The 22132-nt window shown below is 43.0% G+C and overlaps 1 protein-coding gene across 4 annotated transcripts in view; it reads left to right on the forward strand.

Annotated features, from left to right (window-relative positions):
* Positions 1–2445: 2445 nt before the first annotated feature.
* Positions 2446–22132, forward strand: part of cicb (capicua transcriptional repressor b) — a 45161-nt gene continuing 25474 nt past the window's right edge. For 2 of the 4 annotated variants that reach the window (XM_085177649.1, XM_085177652.1), the window contains exons 1-4: positions 2446–2533; positions 4883–5048; positions 7234–7332; positions 15126–19070. In XM_085177649.1, the coding sequence (XP_085033775.1) occupies positions 15254–19070 (3817 nt within the window). In that variant the 5' untranslated portion in view covers positions 2446–2533; positions 4883–5048; positions 7234–7332; positions 15126–15253. The remainder of the gene's footprint in view (positions 2534–4882; positions 5049–7233; positions 7333–15125; positions 19071–22132) is intronic. The other 2 variants (XM_085177650.1, XM_085177651.1) reach the window with 1 other exon arrangement.

A 22132-nucleotide genomic window follows, 5' to 3' on the forward strand; every position in this document is an offset into this window, starting at 1 on the left:
TTATGTTGTGGCTTTTGAGACAGGTCGTCACATGCTGTGTGACCAAATTGTGGCCAAGATTTAGCTGTTAAGAGAGATTTGACTCTAGAGTATTTGACATACAGAGGATATACAGAGGAGCTCATGGTCAACTTGGTGACAGCAAGGCGCCCAGGATCTGCGACTGCAAATCAAGCCCAGACCGCCACCCCTCCGCCGCCGTGCTTCACAGTTGGTATGAGGTGTTCGTGGTGATATGCAGTGTTTGGCTTTATCCAAACGCGGCTTTGTACATTATGACCAAACATCTTCTCATCTGGATGTTGTTCCAGAAGCAACTTTCCAAACCTAAGCTGTTGTAACTCTTCCAAACAAGCCATACTTTAACACTAATTTATTTTATTTAATGCCCTATAAAGTACATTTCTTAATTGTTTGAGTTATGTGCAAACAAACAGACCGAATCAAACTAATCACATAACCTCTTTGATTGAGGTAACAAGATGGCAGTTAATGCTGAGATTGTTGTTGGCGTACTGAATGTGCACAGCTGGTCTCGTCTTCCTCACCTTTTCTCTAATGCAGGGAGGAATCTGTGTGTCCAAGGACACCTCTCCATGAGACTCCTGTCTTCAGCTCCGGGGCATGACGTGAGCCCCGAGTAACAGCTGAGCGGTGTAACGTTACCGTGAACAAGAATGCAGAGAGCACAAAGGCCTACTGTTCACCATACTGCAGCTCGTATGGATGCCGACCTTGTCAGACTTTAAAGACACTCTGATACGCTTTCTGTGTCTTTTGCAGCCACTTTGAGGGGTCATGGTGCAAATCGCTTCAGCATACAGTGGCCGTTTGAACTACTGCATTAACCTATACATAAGAGAGACTGTTATACGTTTCCTTTATCTCAAGCTGGTTTTATCTGTGGGTTTAATGCCACTGTGAACTGCCATGACCTCCCTAAATCCCTAACCTCACAGAGTCTGAGTGCACCGTTTATCAGATATTATTAGACATCGTGAGCTGCCTCCTTCTGCTACAGGAACAAACCTGCCCTCTCCTGACACTCGGCACACAAAAAGCATTGCCATCCATTCAGTAACAGACTCCCTCCCTCGAGGCCCGAAGTGAAGGGTGCTCAAATTTGTTGTACAAATCTATTCAAAGACGCAGGGCCCCTTATGTAAGAATGCTTTAGCAAAACCAGGAACATTAGAAGAGAGAGAGAAACATGGATCTGAAGGAAATCTGGGAGATGCCTGCAGCAGCAAAGATCATGTTAGAGTAAAACATCCAGAGGGAGAAAATGTTTTTATATCCATGCAATAACCGAGAAACAGTTTGTGTGTTTGCTGATAGTTGTGGAGCTGCTTGAAAAGTTGCATTTGAATGTACCTGCTCTGTTTTTCCTCCTCTTTTTTTTTTTATAGCTAGCTGGATGCTGAAGTGTGCAACTGCAACTTTCCATCTGCATTATGAAGCATCACAGGGATGAGAAAAAAACAATGTAATGATGGTATGAGTGGCTGTGGGATGTCATTATTTTCTTATTATTGAGCAGGTTTCTCCATGCGGTCACTGTAGGACATGACAAATGAACTAATTTGACATTAATGGCCAGCACACCCGGCTCACTTTAACCCCTGAGTGTTAGTTATCTGCAGTAATATGAACAGTGCAAATAAACTATTAAAAGTGTCTAAATAACACTGTAAATCAATAGGAGAAACACAACGGTATGGCAATAATGATATAATTGGATAAAGTGACTGGATAAGACATTTATCTGTTATTGGAAAGAAGACTTGCACACAGTTTGATTTTCTCTGTGGTTACCTGTAGTTGCAGAAATGAACAAGTGGTGCCCGAGACAGATTTTATCAATACCAAGAAGGACCAACCAATTAGTCTTGGTAGAAGTCAACCAACAATGTTGCCGGAAGGACAAATAACGAAGAACAAGCATTATAAGAACAAGCTACGACTTGCCCATTTCTAACATGTCATCAGAAAGCAAGAGTAGTTAAAAAAGGACATCATGACTGGAGGAACCGAAGGACCGCCAGCAATGAGTTGGTTGTACACCATTATAAGAATAAGAATAACTCTGGCCAGACTTATCAACTCACACAGGATCAGTCTTCCAGTTGAATGTTTATCCACCAAGTTGCTATGGTCCAGGAACAAACCCTAACTAATAATAACTAATAATGACAGAATTTTGGCTAACATAATTATATGAAATTTTCTCCCGGTCCTCCAAATACTTAATGTGATATTTTTATATGTGGACCCCCTTTTCATCAAAGTTGTCTTTTTCAGTTGTCTTCCTGACTTTAGTGAATCATTCACATTAATTATTTGACTTGGAAACTTGTCTGCATGAGTTTATGTTATGGTGTGGCTACTGTTTACAATATTAGCCTTCTCAGGTTAGCATGTTAATTGCTAACATGCTAAAAAGCACCTAAAACAAAATGGAGCTTAGAGGACAGGCAAGTCAGCAGTTCCCTAGGTAGGTGCAAACCAGAGTGGGCAGCATCACTTTAAGAAAGTAAGTAAAGGGCCACACATTGAATTAAAACATATTTACAGGTTAACTTGAAAAAAGAAATCCACCTAGCTGCTTTATCAGTATCTAAATTAGCTTACATCCTGCCTTTAGCTGACATTTTAGCTAAATGTATTAGCTAAATGCTAATTTTTTGGGGTCACGACAGTGCTAGAGGAAAGTTAACTGACTGTTAAGTTAATGAAAAAGTTGCAGGTCATCAATCAAGTTTATTAAAGTTAACTAAAAACGAAATTAAAAAGTGAAACTATGTGTGTGAAGACATTTTAGTTAACCGAAATACAAGTAAAATCTGCACTCTAGGTAACTAAAAATAACTAAACTAATAAAAAAATACAAGAGTTTGACAGTATGGAAGCTCATTTCTGCCACTGAAAATAATATTTTAAAATGTTTTAAATATTTATTTTTTAAATAATAAAATATATATCCAGGGGCACTGGAGCCTATCCCAGCTGTCATAGGGCGAGAGGTGGGGTACACCCTGGACAGGTGGCCAGTCTGTAGCAGGGCCATAATAAAATCTATATACATTTTTAATTGCTATAATTGAAAATTCAGTCCATAAATAAGTTGTTTGGTGATAATAACCCAAAATTTCTACTTAGCTCTTCCCAGCTGATTTGTTTTGATGTGTTTTTCGTGGTGGAGACCATCTTCCATGCTTTGGTGTTAGGTGAATTTATTAAAGATGTATGAAAATCTTTCCTCATTGATGTAGCACTAAGTGAGTTACTGTGGGTCAGACTGTGTTTTCAGCTAACCTGACAGCATCTATACTTTTAAATGTTTTTCAGACAATGGACTTCTGCAAGACTGCCGTAGCCCTAATAAACCCACACAATTAAAATTACCAATCTAAAACTAGCTTAGCTAAATGGATTGGTTTTAATATAGCACTTTTCTACTTCAGCACTCAAAGCACTTTATACTATGAGCCTCATTTACACTCATACAAGCACTTTTATCTATCCCGAAGTGCTTATATGTAACATTCACACATGAATGCCACAGGAACAATTTGGGGTTCACTATCTTGCCCAATGACACTTCGGCATACAGACTGGAGCAGCTGGACTGAACCACCAACCATTTTATTTAGTAGATGATCAGCTCTACCTTCTGACCTACCCTCGACACCCTCTAACTTTCTTTAAATTCTCTATAGAGTTTGTCTTTTGGATTTGTACTTTGTATGTCTACATTTTTAGTGAGTTCTTGTAGAATTGTTACCTTTGGCAATTTCTTTAGTTCTCTCTGGTATACATTTTGTTTCCACATCATTTTCCCTCTGATCTTATTCTCGTGTTTCTGCTTTGATGTTGTTTATTTGCTATGCTACTTTGGTGGTGCAACATGTCTTGTGCCATGTGTTAAGCTTTATTTCCTCTTCATTGTTTGATTGTCTTCACCTGTCTGTCGTCACCCAGCTGTCTCACATCATTGTGAAACAGATGAAATAAAAAACAGTTGCACTCAAATAGACTAGCTTTGCATGATTCATAGTTCAAAATAATCCATATTTAGACTTGTGGCAGCCCTTTGCTTCATCCTCAGTCTGAAAGAAGCTGCTTCAATTTCTCTCTCGTTAAGTCTGTGTTCAGTTTGAGACAACTTTTTGTGATTGGACGAGCCTCACTAACAAAAGGTTTTAACCTTAGGTGGATTGGGCGGAACTGTCTTCCTGAGATGACCATAAAAGCATTTTATACTCTGGGCTGATCACACAGAGCCAAGAGTATGAAAATCCTTGAAGCCATGCCACTAACAATGCTAAATAATGCTAAACCTTGCTATCGTGGCTCAGCCTGTGTTGTTGTAAAGACTCCATCATCATGCTGGGATTGTCTGACTGTCAGTTGAAGCCATAACTTCATAGTAGAATAAATCCAAACTTAGTTTTACTGAATAACAATATCAGAGTTTTATTGTTATTTTTTTTATTGCAGCCTGCTGTCCTCATGACTGCTGAGCTGCTGGTTTGAGAGCCTTTTAACCTTTTAAATTTCTATCTTTATCTCCGGTCCTGAGTTTGATGGGGCAGGAATGTGTGGGTGAAAGGTCAAGGTGAGGGTCACGGGTCAGAGGTTATGCTAATGTGAGTGTCTTGCTTTTAAACCCTGAGGCGAGAGATTTGTGCGATGTGATTCTGACTATGTGTTTGGTGTTGTTTAACAAACAACATGGGAAGAGTTAACCATAAACTATTTACTGTTTTGGACCAAATATTTTAGAAATACAAAATATTATTTTAGAAATACAACTTGTATACTAAGTAGTTGCTCTCTAGTAAAGTTTTCCACTTAATGTTCCTTCTTTCTTCCCTCTCAGTGTTTCCCCTGCTGTTGTCTGACAGCAGAGCCCAGCAGGAGAGGAGGGTCTGTGGTGTTTGACTGACAGCCAAGTGATGAGCACACAGGGAGAGGGTTAAGGGTGAGGGGTCAGAGGTCAGGGTCCTATGGAGAAGAGTTCAACACAAGGGGGACTTGCTAACAAGGTACGATTGCATGAGGAAAAAAGACGTGAAAAGCACCCTGAAAACAAAACAAGGGGATATCAGGGTGATGGAGCCACTGTGACAGCAAATTCTGGCCCACTCTTCTTTACAGTTCATTCTGGATTGATATTCTGCTGTATTTGGGTTCCTGTTGCATGACACAGCCTGGGCCAAACTTTAGGAGTTCATGGTCGACTCAGTGACTGAGTGAAGTTAAAAGGCTGAGTACATATTGCAAGTACTTTAACAACCAAGCGAAGAAGAGCATGGCACGTGGTTAACAGTTCTGCAATGAGCTAGCCAGTGACCTTTAATTCAGAGGCTTTATAAAAGAAGGGTTGAATTAACTGCTATTACAGATATTTTTATATATATTCTCCATTTTTTTAGACTTTGCCTCAATGTAAAATGCACTCTAGTGGCGTACAGAACATGTAAAGTCAGAGAGCTCGGCACAAAACAAAGCAGACAGGAACAACACGAGAGGAGGGTTGGAGATGGAGGTGAAGGTGGAGGTGATGCAGAGTGCAGAAACTCTGCATTTGAATGAGAGTTAACAGGTGGTAAAGGGTGTCAGCTTAGCCATCAGCAGATGTGAATTGAGTTGGTCTGACTTTGTGGCCTGCTCGATCCATTACCACTTCCACAGGGTCACTCCAGGCAAACTGTATGCAACACTGGAGGGTGCAGATGTGCCCGTTAGAAGCTTTATATGTCAAAGATGAACCTCTGAACATCATTGCTTTTTTAATCAGCGGAGCCTCAAAGGGCATCAGTAGTCCAGGTCAGCATGTAGACATCTGCAGTGCATTGAAAAAAAATGTTCTGCCTTTGTGTTATTGGACGGCACAGCTAGCTTAAAAGCTCATGTGTTTCCAATCTGTGCTGCCCTCGTCTTATTTACTTTACCTTCCTCTCTATTAATTCATATACAGTGCTTTTTCCTGGCTCAGAATGGGCTTTTGGGTGGATGAATGACCACACTTTCACCCTCCTCTTTTTATTGACTTGATAAAAGGCTTTGACAAGGCCACGGTAGTCAATATCATCAGCTTTCATTTTTATCCTAAGTTCTTGGTGTTTTCAGAGCTGGTGATTTTACTTTAAGCGCTGGTCTAAAGCTTTTCTGGGGAATCCAAAAAAAAAACCAGGAAAAACTCCTGATGTAAGATTATAAAATAGTACTTTACGTGCTCCTCAGTATGAAACAGCGTACCCTCTATCTACAGCTTGAAAATGTCTGAAGTCATTTAAAAATAGTTTATAAAGTTTATAAAAGCTAATGTGAGTACAATTTTATATGATGTGTATTTATGTAAATAATTCATAGTTTTTATTATAATTATATAAGCTATAATAAGCTGTGTGAAGCTCTTCCATCTTTACTGCTTATTAGCTGCAGGTCTGGCTGCCAAACATCCCCTGGGAGAGTGGACAGAAATACATAATGAGAGTAAAAAAATAATAAAAGTATAAAAAAATATACACATATAAAAGTTGCAAAGGAGAAGCTTTGTCATTTGATCGATTTCATAGCGTGGAGGTCGCTGGCTTTCTGCCTTATGAGGCTTATGAGTCATTTACATGACTCATAACTTCCAGAGTGTTGTTTACTTGGTTGGATTGTTTGGAGATGAGGAAAATTAAGACAGTATTTCATGCTCATTTGGAAAGTGGGAGGACAAAAATTGAAGTTTTGGGATTTATTTTTCACAGTACTTTAAAAGCATGCTTATTATAGTTAATATTTTTTGTTGAAAAACTCAAGTAATTTGCATAAATAAAAGACTCCTTTAAAAAAAAACAAGGAATGTGTTTAATTAATTCATTCATTTTTTAATTTAATAACACAAGACATATCATAAGTAAAAGGAAAAATAGAAGAGGATGTGACCTTTGATCTGGGGATGAAGCAAGCCTAGCACGAGCACGAGCACACGCTTGACTCAGTCACGTGGGGCCTGCAGCACCAATTTGGGAAAGAAGATAATAGTAATTGTGAATTGTGCCATCACTTGCAGTGTTAAACTATCGCCACTAGATGTCAGTCTGAACCAACATTTAAACTATCTCTACCCCTCCTTCAGTCTTTCTTCTTACACACACGCGCATGAACGCACACTAGTCATATTCATACAAAGCATATAGCTCCGCTCAGCCAATCAGCGCTTTCTTCTGTTTTTAGGTCTACACATCTCCACTCATTGCCGAGCTGGCGTGTGGACCCGCTCTCACCAGCAGGGGGCGCCGCCCCCGTGAGCTCGCACGGGCTGTCTGCCTCAGCGTGAGTCTGGTCTTTACTACACACACACACACACACACACACAGCAGAGGATTATGTAATGTTTACTATTATGCCACTTTATCTTTTGCAAAGCAGCCGCATTTGCCTTCCTCTGTGCGAAGGTCAAAGGTCACAGAGAATGTGCCATGCTTCAAAGTCATGGCACGTGCTATCATCTCAAACATCTTTCAGTGCTCGGTGCACAGGTTCATATCCACCACCAGCATCACTATCACCATTACCACCACCACTGCCTGCAAAGTTGCAAACGCGGGGTTAGCCGAGTTTACGCCAGTCCACGCCCCCACAGTCCAGCTGGTGGCAACACTCGTGATGACTTCACCGCCGCGCGCGACCATTGGCCCCGAGACGCCGCGCACCTGTCCAATAGACTGCCGGTGAAGTGACGTCAGCCTGTACTAGTCCCGTTCACTTTAACAGTAGTGGGCAGGGCGGAGAGGGTGCCGACGTCAGAAGCCGCGCTGTGATTGGCTGAGGGCGCTGAAAGTGAGCGTCTGTTGCTGAGAGAAAAAGGGAGAGCGGTTTGCGTCGGCTGCGCCACACAAACATCTGAGCAGCTCCTAAACTAACTTTCTGAAAACAGCGCACTGGTTTTCTGTGCTCCTTCGTTTTCACTCTTTGTGAGCAGCGATGACATAATAATGATAATTAAAGGAGAAAAAACACATTTTCGATGTGGGACCGACAGCGAGAGTAAAGCCGCGCCGAGGCGCTACTTTCCCGCTGCACCACACTGTTTGTGGATGAGCACAAACCGTTGATGCATTATCACCGTCTGCTCGGGGATGGCACTTGTGCTGTCAATTATGGTAAACATACTCCTTTTCAGAAGGGGAGGGGGCATTTGTGCCTTTCTATTGGCTCTGGGTCATTTAATCCCTCCTCTCGGCCCGCCCACATGCTGTTCCTATGGTTCCCAATCCTCTTATTGGATACTGTAAAGTTTGGGACAGGACACCGGTCTAGCTCAGCATCCACTTCACTATTCGCTAGTCCCCCCAGTCCGTCAAGTGGACTTTGACAGGCCGCCACACCCACTGATCTCTGGCGCCGATGCTAACTGGCTACTGTACCTGTCAACGACCTCTCATTGGTCGGCTTGCCCAGCTGTTAGTGGTTCATTCACCATTTTGTGACTGTAGTGGAAAAGAAGAGCGATAGTTTTTTATATCCTTGTTTGAGTTTCTGTGGGGGAAAGACATGTTTTGCGGAGGAAAAGTAAAGAGTGAGTCCGGCCCGCACAGCCACCACAGCCGACAGCCGAGGGATGTTACCACGAGTTACGCGAGCCTCCTCATCGGCAAAATAAGACCATAAATCTTTCTCTGGCCAGTGGTGAAAAGCTCTGTTTGGGTGAGTTGAAACTAAGTTGGCACACGGCAGTGAAGCTAAACTGACTTAAATTTTCCATTTTCAGGAGCTGCGAGTTACCACGAAGCGAGAGCCAACTGCCAACGGTCGGTCGTTCGGTTGTTCCGCTACCGTGTGAAGAAATGGAGTGACAACGCGAGGAAGTATCGAGAGAAAGGGGAGGGGTGTGGGGGGTGTAACAGCCTAAAAACTTTCTGAAATGTTTTTACCGCAGTCCCACGGACACCCACGGAACATTTCAGCTCCGTTAAAACGGCGAGGTTAGTGTGGAGTACTTTTTCCTTGACCTTAGTTTACGAGTTTTGCGTGGAGCAGCGCTAGCGTAGTAAAAAAAGAGAGAGAGAGCGCGAGAAAGAAAAACAACCGACCTATTTGCGGCACTGCAGCCCAAATGTTTACTAACAGGCTCGCTCGGTGTTAAAAAAAGCGCACTTTAGGAGGAAACGGATAACACCTACAGAGCGAATTGCACCCAGTTTTCCTGCGCTCTGACTCACGGTGTCATTATTTGGGTGCTGTATCCGCTACCGTTTGCGTACTACCACTACTACAACCACCACTACTACTAACGTTACTGAGATGCTTACTAGAGCGAAACACCAAGACGAAAAAGATTCTGCTTCATTTATTTTTTCCCAAGTTTTTTTTTTTAAATTAGAGTGACTGGCACCATTAAAAGGAAGCCTCCCCCGGAGTGGATACGTGCACTCCAAGCGTTGTAGTGAGTATTTGCATGCCAAGAATCGCTGTATAAGGAAGACTTGGGACCGTCTATAAGGGGACAATAAAGCGTCACCTGAAACCGGTTGTTTGTGTTTGTTACCGACGACCGTGCAGCACGGCAGACCGCCTGACTGTCTCGAGTCATAATACTCCTTTGACATTGTGTAGTACTCTCAGAGATCAGCTAAAAAAAAAAAGATGCACACCGTGTTTTCTCGTCTCTTCCATCGCCAACACTACACTTTTTTCTTTTTTTGCACAGCAATCCTGCAATCAGTGTCGATGCAACCTTGACATCTCTGACTAGGCAGTTTTTAACAGTTGTGTCATGTTTGTCTTTAGGTATTTTTTCAGTGGCAGGAATTGTTTTTACATTTTAGGTTCAGATTTCCTCTTTTTTTATTTATTAATTGTTGCACTTGTGTGGCCCTGGTGCTGTATAGCTTGTTGAGCTGTTGGCCATTGATATGGCATTGGCAGTTCTGCCATTTGGTCCCAAACAGGAACAGTCGCCTGTGATCTATGCTCCAACCTTCCTTGCTGATCAATACGAGCCAGGATGCACAAATTTCAGCTCTCGTTGTTTCTTCTTTATTAGTCAGATATGTCATCCGCTAAACAGCTGCCGGTATTCATGCTACCTCACAATGGATGCGTCTGTATATAACGCACACACACACGCACACTTAAAATACCCTAACAACATATTTTTCTTTCTGTGTCAGTTGTCTGTTAAATCACTTCCCACACACTCATGAGCTCACAAACCACAGCATGAGTGTGTGTAGCAGCAGAGAGATTTATCTTCTGTTCTTTTTTTAATGTATTTTTTTTTGGTGCTGTTTCATGTGAGACTGTGTTCTCCCCGGTGACCCAGTTAAGGGCAAAGGCGCCCTAACACGCTGAAGTGTACGAGGGCCACGGCACACTTCACTATCATCATCACACGTTCCTCCTTCTCCCGCATATGTCCCCGTCACTGCAGCCCCTGCGCCCGTACAGACACCCATAAAATGCTTTGAGGAGAGGGATGAGCTGCAGTGTGTGTGTGTGTATGTGTGTGTGTGCGCGCGCCTGCTAACTCTGTACACTCATACTGGCATACGGTGCAAACGCAGTGCTGAACAAGGTGGACTCAACCTGAAGACCGCTGTATAAACTCTGACATTAGTGTAGTGTAAGTAGCTCAAATGCCACATGTCACATACACACACGTTTTGTGCCACGTTGTGTTGGGGCATAGGCTAAATTCTCTACGACTGACCGAAATAAACTGGCATCAAGGCAGATGTTTATTAGGGTTTTATATTCCAGTAATAAACACTGTACAACTCATTTTATTTTGTAGTGTTGACACTGAGATGATGTCGACAAATGCCTTGTGTGTGTGTGTGTGAGAAATGGGTTCTTGGTAGCACCTATGTGTAAACTGTTCACTAAATTTTCTCTTTGCAAAAAAAGTGAAGAATTTTCATCTCCAAATTCATTTTGTAAAAACCTATTTATCCTTATTGTTGTTGTTGTTTTCCTCCCTCCTGCATACGTCAGTGCTTGTACGACACAATGACTGTGTGACAATATATTTAGGTCCAAGGGAGATTTTAACAGGGTATGCATGACTGCACGATGAATTCCTGAGAGAGCATTTAATGTGTGTGCGTAAAGTTTGGAGGAGGAGGAGAGGTGCATTATGGGCTCCTGTGTGTTTATTGGGAGAAACAGCAGCTTTTTGCAGTTTAAAGAGGAGTCCAGTCCAGCGCCGTGGAGACGCTGATTATCTGTCTGTTCAAGATTTACAGCAGCTTTAGATCAGACCAGCACATATTCTGCTATTAACTATCTCTAACGCTGAAAAGTGGAGACCTCTTGAATTACCTAAATTATGACCGAGCTTCTCTCTCCGCTTCACCCAGATTCAGCATTATATTTTGTGGTCCTAATTTTTTGATTAACAATTCATGTTGAAAAGCAACACCCAGGAGGGGATGTTCTGAGTTTCTGGACATGATTTTTTGGCATTGTGGATCGTCTCTAGTAAACAATAAGAGTTAAAGGTCTGCCGTTATTTTCAGGTTAGGGGGTGCACGGCTGAGCGCGCAGTGTGTATGGTGCTTTTGATCTTTCAGCAAGGGATTAGGACATGTGAAACGTTCTTTTTCATTTATTTATGTGGTAACACAGGAATTATAGATGCGTCGTGCATAAATGTATATATTTTTTTACAAATAAAATCATAGTTCAACATATCTGTGGTGTCTTTAGCAACATTTTTGTGTAATCTGGAAATTTCAAATAAGATTTTGTGGAGTACAAGCATGCTTGAAGAATTTAACCCAATGATAAATAAATACACCCGTTGCAAACTTGCACCAAATATCTAACTCTTGTGTCCCACGCTGAAACTCCTCTTCACTGTGCATAATCTGCTCAGCTGTAGAGTCCCTTAAAAGTTACAGAATGTGAATACACACACATGCTTGCCACTGTCTTATCAGCCAAAGCCTAAAGCATTTTGGAGGGCCATTAGCATGACCAAACGCATTTTTCTGAGCTAAGATCAGATCCTCTCGAGCCATTTACCCAACTAGTCAGTCAGCCATTTGGCCCTGACTCCTTCCTGTCTTTTCCAGTACTCCAGAGTATCTGTACTGGACCAGCATTCCCAGTCTAGGCGTCAGTGTCTAGTCTAATAAAGGGCAAACTTGGCCTGGGAAGGAACATTCCAGCAGTCCGAGATTTTTTCTTTTTCTGGGATAAATGTTTTTTAAATGAAAAATGAAAAACGACAAAGAGCTTTTTAGTAATTAGGGAGTGAGTAATGTATGTTTGCTTATACCGCCTTTTATTAAGTTTTGTTTCTGGTGTGTAGTGCACAGTATTTTTGATAAATAAGGTGCATTCATTTCCCTTTGAAGCTGTCAAAGATCGGGATACTTTTACTCTGAAAACATCAAAGAAGTCTGGAAACATTTAATTTAAGCATAAAATAAACAGTGCTCGACTTCTTTTACATACACTTAGGAAGAGTTTTGTAGTTGATGGTAAATACAGTATGCAAAGATATAAATAGAGTGATGTATTCAATCTGCATCTGCAGGAAGCCTCGCAGTTACAGTCCATGTGTTAACCTTCACACGTGGCAGCCTTGCAGTGAAATAACCAACGTCAGTATCAGCATTTGCAAAGGAAATTATCAAGATGTGATTATTTCACTTCTGTCCATCGATATGCAACAAAATTAGAAGAATGTGGAGTAAATGGAAATTAAAGCCTGTTTGTACAATAAATAATGTTTTGTGTCGAGGGCAGAGGTCCAAATGCAGAGTCAGTGATGAGTGTGTGAAAGACTCAAGTTGTTTATTAGTCATTCAGGAAGAGATGCTTTTCTGCGCTGCAGGAAGTGGAACTGGTGTGTGTCATATTGGGTGTTGTTTTGGCAAACAGATAGTTAACAACAAAGGTCACCTTATTTGTGTGTGTGTGTGTGTGTGTGTGTGTGTGTGTGTGTGTGTGTGTGTGAGAGAGAGAGAGAGAGTAACAAACTTTTCCAGCATCTAGCACAGGAAGCCTGAACGTGTATGTGTAAGTTTGTATCTATTTGTGTGAATTCAGGCATTTGGTCATGTTTGTGAGCTGCTGAGCTCGATCGACAGGAGCACATATACGCACGTCTGTGTACGAGTGTGTGTGTGAGACTGTTTGTGCGTGCCATTGTATTTAGCCTGTAATCTTGCATCAGTGAGTGTGCCTGATCCTGTGCCAGCCTTTTAATTTCTCTCATTTTGGGCATATCTTGCCATGGCAGATTATTCCAATTAAATTGTCTTTTTGTACAAATGTGTGCATGTGTGTGTGTGTGTGTGTGAGTGAGAGTATCAGTGTGACATTGACAAAAGACGACTGTGAAAGACTGAGACATCGAGAAAGAGGGAGAGGGGAGAGAGAAAGAAAGAGGGGGCCAGCGAGTGCTAGAATGACAGTGGAAATTCCCAGTGACTATACAAGAACGGCCTATCTGAGCAAACATCCTAAGAGCCACATGCTCTCTTTCATGTTGTTGGGTGACCTCACGCAGGCCACTGCCAGGCTTCTAGCTCCCGATGGAAGTCAGGAAAAATAAATAAATGCTCGTTCCCAAGTTGATCACATGGCATCAAGTCTGTAACACTTGCCGTGAGAAAGCGGCCCTGTCGCATGTCGAAGTAGCTGAAGCGAGTATAGCAGAGATCTGTGTGCGACTCGAGTGCATTTATGTGTGCATTTAAAATTGAAGAGACGAAGGCCTCATTGAAGACTTGTTCCTTCTTTTTTCTTTCTTTCTTTCTTTCTTTGCTGACCTTTTCTTTTAAATCACGCTCACTCAGACCTAACCAGAGTAAACATAGCTCTCAGACATGCTTGACCAGGATTACCTAGGCAGCGATCGCTCATAATCATCACAGTTTAAATCAGCTGGTATCATTAGTAATAAGCTAACTATGAAAAGGTCTTGAGAAGAATAAAAAGAGTGTTTGAGTAGGATTCAGACTGTTTTTGTTTGAGATGCCCTTCGAGTTTATACGTGTGTGTATATAAACCCCCTGATGAAGTCTTATCCTGGAGTTTTTTTAGGTTAAATATGCCCATCCTGTGAGAATAAAGGCATTTACAGAGACTGCCTTGGAGTGCTTTGGTTATTTGTCTACAGGAGATTATTGATATTTAAAACAAAACCCACCATGTCCTTCATTTTAGTTGTTTTGAAATGTTGTCATTAATGTTATAATCGAGATTTTGTGTTTTGAGTGCACACACTCTGCAGGGATGTGGTGATATGTCGTCCTAAAATAACTAACGCTGTATCGGCAAAAAGATGACATTTACCGATGTCAGTGGCCGATGTTGTGTCACTGAGCTCACTTGTCACATCTGTATTCTGTTGAATAAATGTTCAAAGATAATATGATGATAAGCAGCTATTTATTTATAATTAAAATGCCTTTGTTCCTTTTTTGAGGTAATAAATATCAAAAAACAATACACAAAAAGAAGACAAATATTTTTATCGGCTGCCATACAAACTGTTATCTAAATCTTTGGTATCGGTCCACAGTTTTAGAAAACAGTGCATCCTTAAACTCTCGTTTATACACGTACGCTTTATGGACCAAAGTATGCCTACACATCAGGGCCCATTAATGCTCGACGTTGTTGCCCTCGCAAACAGAGCTGGACCACAAAAGTGACGTCACGTTGGTGTCATTTCAGCCGGTCCTGCACTTCTTGATTTTTACTTTTTTTTTGAAAGCCTTGCTGTAATCGAGTCAGCACAGTGTTGGCGACTTTTACGCACAATGCACCTCAGCACTTGCCAACCCTGCTCTGTACCTTTGCAAGAATACCACCTAACATTTAATGTCAAATTATCTACGAGGAAGAAATTTCATGAGCTGACCGGTTACAGTGCCCATCTTTTTGAGTTTATACACCTGTGGTAGCAGGAACACCTGATTCCAGATTAAGATTAAGTACTTTTGTCCTTGTTGTTTATGTAGTTTATCTCGAATCAGGCATAAACTAGGAGAGTGAACAGACTTCAGATATTGAGCCAATGTGATAGCCAACATACTCTTAATCGTCATTTGGTTATGAATATAATAAATGACCACTTGTCTTCTGCACCTCTTTTTTCTTTTCAGATTCCAGTACAGAGGGAACAGAAAAAACGGGCAAAAGAAAAAGTGTCGGAAAACAAGGAGTGCTTTGGAAGTAGGAAAAAAAGGAAACGCCGCGCAATCTGCAGGACTTGGTGAGCAGTGAAGAAAAGATGAGGCCATTAAAGAAACACAGAGGGCGTTCTCCCCTGTTAACTAGAGGCAGAGGGGGGAGGAGGAGAGGGGGCTGTCAGCCTCCCCAAGAAAAGGACCCCAGAAGAGTCAAGAGGGAGACTCTTGTCAAAACCACACAAAGCACCCCTTCCAAACGCAAACACAGCCAACCCAACTCTGACAAGGAACCAATCACAAATAGCAATACCCCCATGAGGGAGGAGCCTACTGAACTGAGGAAACCTGTGGAGTCAGCTGAGAATGGTGGAAAGCAAGCAGAAGAAAAGACAGAAAAGGAGAAGATAGCCGGCACAAACGGAAACAGTACTATTCCCGCTGATTCTGTAGCATTTCCTACCTCTGCCCCAGCGCCACTCACCACAGCTACACCCTCTATAGCCACCAGTCACAGCCCCAGTTTAGGCTCAGTTTCTAGTAGGAAAACAGCCACGTTTAAGGCTCGTGTACCCAAAAAAAAATACACATATGAGCACTTTGCCAACAGTGCAAGTGTTACATCTACTATTCCTACCTCCAGCCCTGCTCTCGTAAATAACAGTTACTGCAATATCAACAGCAAAGTTAGTGATAGTGTTAATAGTCCCAATAACCATTTCAAGACTAGTAACAGTGTTAGTAATAGCATTAATAAAAGCACTAGTAGTACTAATAGTAACGCTACAAGTGGTATTAATAACATGAGCAGTAACAGTTGTGCTGGGAGCCATACTACTTTTATCAATAGCAGTAATAGTATAAGCAACAGTTGCTCAGGTAATCAGCCATCAGTGCTAACTGTGGACAGTAAAGCTACAGAAGCAAACCATTTTGTCTCCATGGAGGATAAAACCCTCAGGACAGCAGATTCCCAGGAAAAAGCGTCCCAGTCTGGGGAAAATGAGCCTGAGGGGGCCCCGAACTCTGTGCGCTCCTCCTCCACGGATACAGCTAGTGAGCACTCAGCTGACCTGGATGTGATGGAAGCATCAGGACCAAGTCTTCATCAGAAGAACTACCACATCCCAGCTCCTCTACACAACTCACACCCTAAAGAGCCCAATCTGTCAGAGGGGCTAGCTGAAGCTCTGGCCAAAGGCATGAAGAACCAGAGAGTCCTGGCTCGCTGTGTCACAAGCGGTGGTGAGGCTGTGAATAGTGGACACTCACGCCCCCCGTCACATATTTTTAGACCAGGGGTGGTGCGTAGGGTGTGTGGGGGTACTGTCGAAGTTCAGCTCCAAGGAGAGGAGACCCTTGTAAAATATCCATTTCATAGTGGAAGTACAATGACGTCGTCAGTGACTGAGAGCACTGTGGATTTTATTTTAGATGCCCCCCCACCTGGCATGACACCTGTAGCTGTTGGGACCCAAGTGTGTGTGCCGTTTGGTGGGGAGGAAGGAAATTCTCTGTTGTACAGAGAGGGGATTGTTACTGAGGTGGACCCACACCCTGGTGTCTCATTTCCTTACCAGGTGCTCCTGAGTGAAAAAAAAGAAACTCTGGGTGGAGGGGCAATAGAGGAGAAAGAGAAAAGGAGCACAAGCAGCCAGGCTGTGTGGGTGTCCCGACAGAGCCTGAGATTACTCACTCCTCCTTGGGAGGTCTCACATTTAGATGGTGGGAGAGCAAAGGAGAGAGAGCGGGAGAGGGAACGGGAAGAGAGACAGCGGCGGGAGGAGATGGAGGTCGAGAGAGAGGTTTGCCAGCTGAGTATTGGAATGGGAGTGTTGGGAGGTGGAGTAAGGCTGGGTCATGGTTTTTCACATGGCGGGGTCATAGGAGGACATAACTATGGAACTGTACATCCACCCACAAATTCCTCCACTGGGACTTCTGGTGCCGTTACCAGCACAGGTCACGGATGCAGCGATAATTACTCTGATCGAGAAAGACAGAAAGAGCCAAACACACCAGAAGAAGATGTTGAGGTGTCTCATTTTACACACACCGTTAGTCATAAGACAAATCCTGCAACCTCTCAGCACAACAGCATCCTCTGCAATTCCAGCGGCTATCCTCCCTCCTCCCCCCACCTCTCCGTGGTGAGAAGCTTGGGACCCCCACACCTCTCCACTGTAGCTAGTCCTCAGCCAACTCCATCCCCAGCCTTACTGGGGTCTGAAATGAACAACACCACTTTAAACCTACCTCCATCCAAAACCACTCCTACTCAGACCCTTACTCCTACTTCTGGTGGGGGGTCCTCTTCTACCTCCTCACGCTCCAGGACGCCCCTTTCATTGGCTCAGCAGAAATACAAAAAGGGTGATGTTGTCTGCACACCTAATGGTATCCGTAAGAAGTTCAATGGTAAGCAGTGGAGGAGGCTGTGCTCCAGGGAGGGTTGTATGAAGGAGTCTCAGCGCCGAGGATATTGCTCTAGACACCTGTCCATGAGGACCAAAGAGATGGAGGCTGCAGGTGCAGAGAGGGGAGGAGGAGGAGGCAGCAGCTCAGGGACAGTCACCCCTTCTGACCTCCGGGGAAGAGCAAGCAGTGAGTTTGAGTGGGACGACACATCAAGAGAGAGCAGTGAGGCCAGCAGCAGAGGAGACTCCAGACCCCGACTGGTCCTCCCCTCCCTCCTCCCTCATGACCTGTCGTCACGGTTTGACTTTGATGAGTGTGAGGCTGCCACCATGCTGGTGTCATTAGGAAGCTCCCGCTCTGGCACCCCCTCCTTTTCTCCCATCTCCAACCAGTCACCCTTTTCCCCTGCCCCCTCTCCCTCGCCCTCTCCGCTGTTCGGTTTCAGGCCGGCCAACTTCTCCCCAATTACGGCATCCCCGGTCCTGCAACATCGGAGGCACAGACAGCCCAGTGGCACGGGGGGAGGAGGGGGAGGGGGCAGTAAGGCATCATCCACATCTGGAGGAGAAAGGGAGAGACACACTTCAGGCGTCCAACCCACCTTACAGAGTAACCTTACGTTTACAGTCCCCATGAGCCCCAGTAAGCGAAAGCCAGATGCACCTCTTCCACCACCCCTGCCCTCACATCACCATGATTACACACCCAAAACAGAGCTGGAGCCGGGCGACCATAACAGCTCTTTCAGAGTGCTGTCACCCCAAACGCCAGCTTTGCATTCCCGCACACACACTCCCACCTTCTCCCGACCCAGAGGAGTGACCACTCCCTCCTCCAGCAGGCCCCCTTCTTCCACTGCTGTCTCCCCTCCTCCTCTTCTGGTGTCCCCAACTCCTCCTTCTCCTCTCACTACTGACGGAGGGCCTCGTCGTGTGGTCCCTGTTTCCCAACAAGCCTTGCGGGACTCTCCTGTCATTGTGAGGAATCCCGAAGTCCCACTGGCAAAATTTACAGAGTGTCCCCTGGGAAGAGGAGGAGGAGGAGTAGGTGGTGTTGGAAATGAGGGAGGGAAGGAAAACACTTTGTCTAAAGACATCACCCAAACCCACCTGACTCCTCAGCCAGTTTCTGGCCTCCAGGTTCCTGTCCCAATTAACGCTGCTGCAGCCGCAGTACCTAATGGCACCGTCCTCTTACGGAGCCCAGCCCAAACTCTGGTGCTCGTGTCCCCAACACCTTCCTCCTTGCCCACCGCTGACACCCCTGCTACTGCGCTGCAGGCCCTGTCAGTTACTGTCAGCACAACCGTCACAGTTCCTGCTCCAAGTAGCACGGACAGCTGTGGGGAACGAGAAGAGAACAGGGGCGCAGGGTTTGGTGGTGAGGTCCAGCAGCCAGTTCCCTGTCACCCTTCCCCCACAGCTCTGCTGCCCCTGATCCTGCCAGCGGAAAGTCTTCACCCCGTCCCACGCAAGGACATCATCATGGGACGTCCAGGCACAGGTGAGAATTGGCGCAGATGTGTGGGTGTATTTTGTGTGTGAGGGAATAAGAAAAAGTAAGGGAAAGAGACGTAAACTGCAAAATGCAGTTATTTCAACAATAGGAGGAAAAGAGATATGTGGATTAAATATGTTAATATTATCATTTAAGTTCAAGTTCAAGTCAATCATAAAGATACAGATTTATAGATTATTATTCAGTGAAAGTAAACTGAAAAATGTTGTTTTATACTTTCTGCATATTTCAAAATTCAAAGGTTAAGAGTTTAGACTTTCTTTAAAGCATATGTTGTAGTTTTCTAAATACAAATCACTTGAGTTTTATTCCAGTTCGATTCATATAATTCCTTCTCTGTATTTACAGTAAGAAAATTAACAAAATAGTATCCTATAGTTTTATTTTACTTAACAACCTTAGTATGATCTTTTTTTCTTGCAACCCTAGTATTGTGATGAACTCTCAATGCATAATTAGCACCATTTAGTTTAAATTTGTTTACACATTTTTAGTAAAATTATCCTTAAAAATTACGTTTTTTTTTTTCTAATTCTCTCACTCTTTAAAAGGTATTATTTTTAATCTGTGTGATTCTGTAGCATCAGTTGCTGACACACACACAGAAAACGTGTCGGCTGTGAATGGACAGAGATGTGTTGTATACTGACGTTGAACCAGCATTTTGCAACCAGAACCCAATAATTATTTCACACAGAAAATGAGACTTGCAGTGATTGTGAAGCTAAATCTTGTGAAAAGTGATGATAGAATTTTTTTTTTTTGCGTTATGTAGAATTCAGCTGAAACTGCTGCAAACACACACACTCTCTCTCTCTTACACACACACACACACACACACACACAAAATTACATTCGTCTGTCAATTCTAATAGTAAATTGAAAGGAAATAGCTTTGTATTTTGTATGTGTCTCTTCCTGTATATGTACGATATATATGTATATGCATATATAATCTATTTTTTCTATTTCATTCATCTGAACAATCATCCATAAATCGATCCTATTTCTTTTGAACAATGCTGCATAATGTTTTTTCTGGTTTACATCATAACGTCCCACTTTCATAATCTGAGAGCAGATGACTGCCATGGTGCATTAGAGGGTTAGATTCACATGGACGTGCCACGACCTGGGTGTGCTGCTGCCCAGTGAAAGGAGCTCCTGTTAGCCATCATGCTGTTGTCCCATATGGCTATCTCGATTTGTCTGTCCACCATCCTCACTTCTGCTGGTAACACTAAACTAAGTGCTAAAGCTGGTCACATGATCCGTGTAAGCTCTGGAGCGAGCACATGTGAAACACCAGGTCAGGACTAGACTTGTTCCAGGAGTCACTGCTGATGACTATAAATTCACTACGGTCACTAAAATCACTAGTCAGCACTCAGTGCAGGTAATGAACTCTGATCCTTTGTGGTAACTCTAAGCAAAGGGAGTTTGGTGTATTTTCTAGCGTGTTTTACATGCTGTATGATAATTGCATGTTGCACACAGACATTGTTATGAGAATAGGGAAATTAGCAAAAACAATATTTAAATTGTTCTTGGTTTGGATTTGGCTTGCAAATGCGAATAGGGCAAAAATTATTTCTGTGTGCTAATGTTAGAGAAATGCAAAAGAAGCTCATGGACACATGTGGTTCGCTGTTCTTGTGAGGTCTATAAGGAATAAACTCTATGTCATACAGGATTAGTGTGGTTTGTAGTGAGTTATATTCCCAGTCATAGACAGAAACTTTAAGTTATACCTCGCTAAAGCCAGGATACAGCACAACAGCACTGATTTGTTTGATTAAAAAGAACGGGGAGAAATAAATGTTGTCACAAGCTGCACACGACATTAACAATTAAAAGCAGGTATGGAGCATGTGGGCTCGATGAGCAGTATGTAGGCCAGTTATAGACTCTTTCCCCCAACTTGTCTTTTATTTAGTGTTTTAAAAAGAGAGAATGAGAATGAAGGAGGCCTCAGTAAAGACGGCAGAATCCTTTTTTTAAAAAAAAAAAGCTCAACTGAAATGCATGTTTTCTCTAATTGTTTCTCCTGTTTATTTTTATGAAAAACTCTGACCATTGTGCAAGTGCACGTGTGATGTTGACTTCCTGACCTCAGCAGCTGTTATTCTAACTCACTACAAACTATTTCCACTAGCTCTTGCTGTGTGTATGTCCATGCGCTTGTTTGTTTAACAGTGTCTCATGTAACAGTATAGCGAAACAAAGTGCGAGCAGCTTTTTTGGACAGGAGTACTGAGGTGGCTCGACTCTAATGTGTGTAGGATATACTCTGTAAGTTTCAGTATGTTGTGTGGGAATATTGTGGATATTATGGAGTATGTGTGTGTGCATACGTGTATGAGAAAGCATTATTCATCAGCTGTTGAAACTAAAAGCCTACTTTTCCGTTATGTTATATATGGACACGTACTATCAGTAAGTGTAATTCACTTCACCGGGGACTCTTGCCCTCACCACTGTTCAGACCTTCAGGAGTGTGACAGAGAAGTGGACAGGGAAGGGAGCGCTGTCATTTTGAGTGTACGGTTCGTCCTCAGATCCCCTTTTTTGCAGCTGAAGGGACGCCGGATGAATGAATAGGCTCTCTTTGTGTGAGTGCACGCACACTCGGCTGTGTGCGCGCGAGGATGTTTTCTGTAGAGTCAGAAAGGGTGTGTGAGCTTTTGCATATGGCCGTAGGAGAGTGTGAAATACAACAGGGAAAAAAGGTGCGCGTTTATGTGTGTGTGTGCGTGTGTGCACGCAATCACACGTTTTGCGTGTTTATAATTTGCAAGTACATGTAGGTGTTAGTGTATTCTCATCAGCTTGGAGAATACGAGCAGTTGGTGGAGTTTTTCAGATAATTTTAAATATTGTTTTGTGAATTTGTTATTATTAAAAAGGTGTCGGATAATTTTCCTGTTTTGGAATCATGGGGAATTGTTTGACAAACGCTAACAGGCACGCTAAACCCTTTGAAAAAAAATAATGTTGACACTCTTCAGCTTCTACTATATTAGCATGATAAGTATGTGTGTATTTGG

Source organism: Neolamprologus multifasciatus, chromosome 11, assembly GCF_963576455.1.
Source record: "Neolamprologus multifasciatus chromosome 11, fNeoMul1.2, whole genome shotgun sequence".
NCBI lineage: Eukaryota > Metazoa > Chordata > Actinopteri > Cichliformes > Cichlidae > Neolamprologus > Neolamprologus multifasciatus.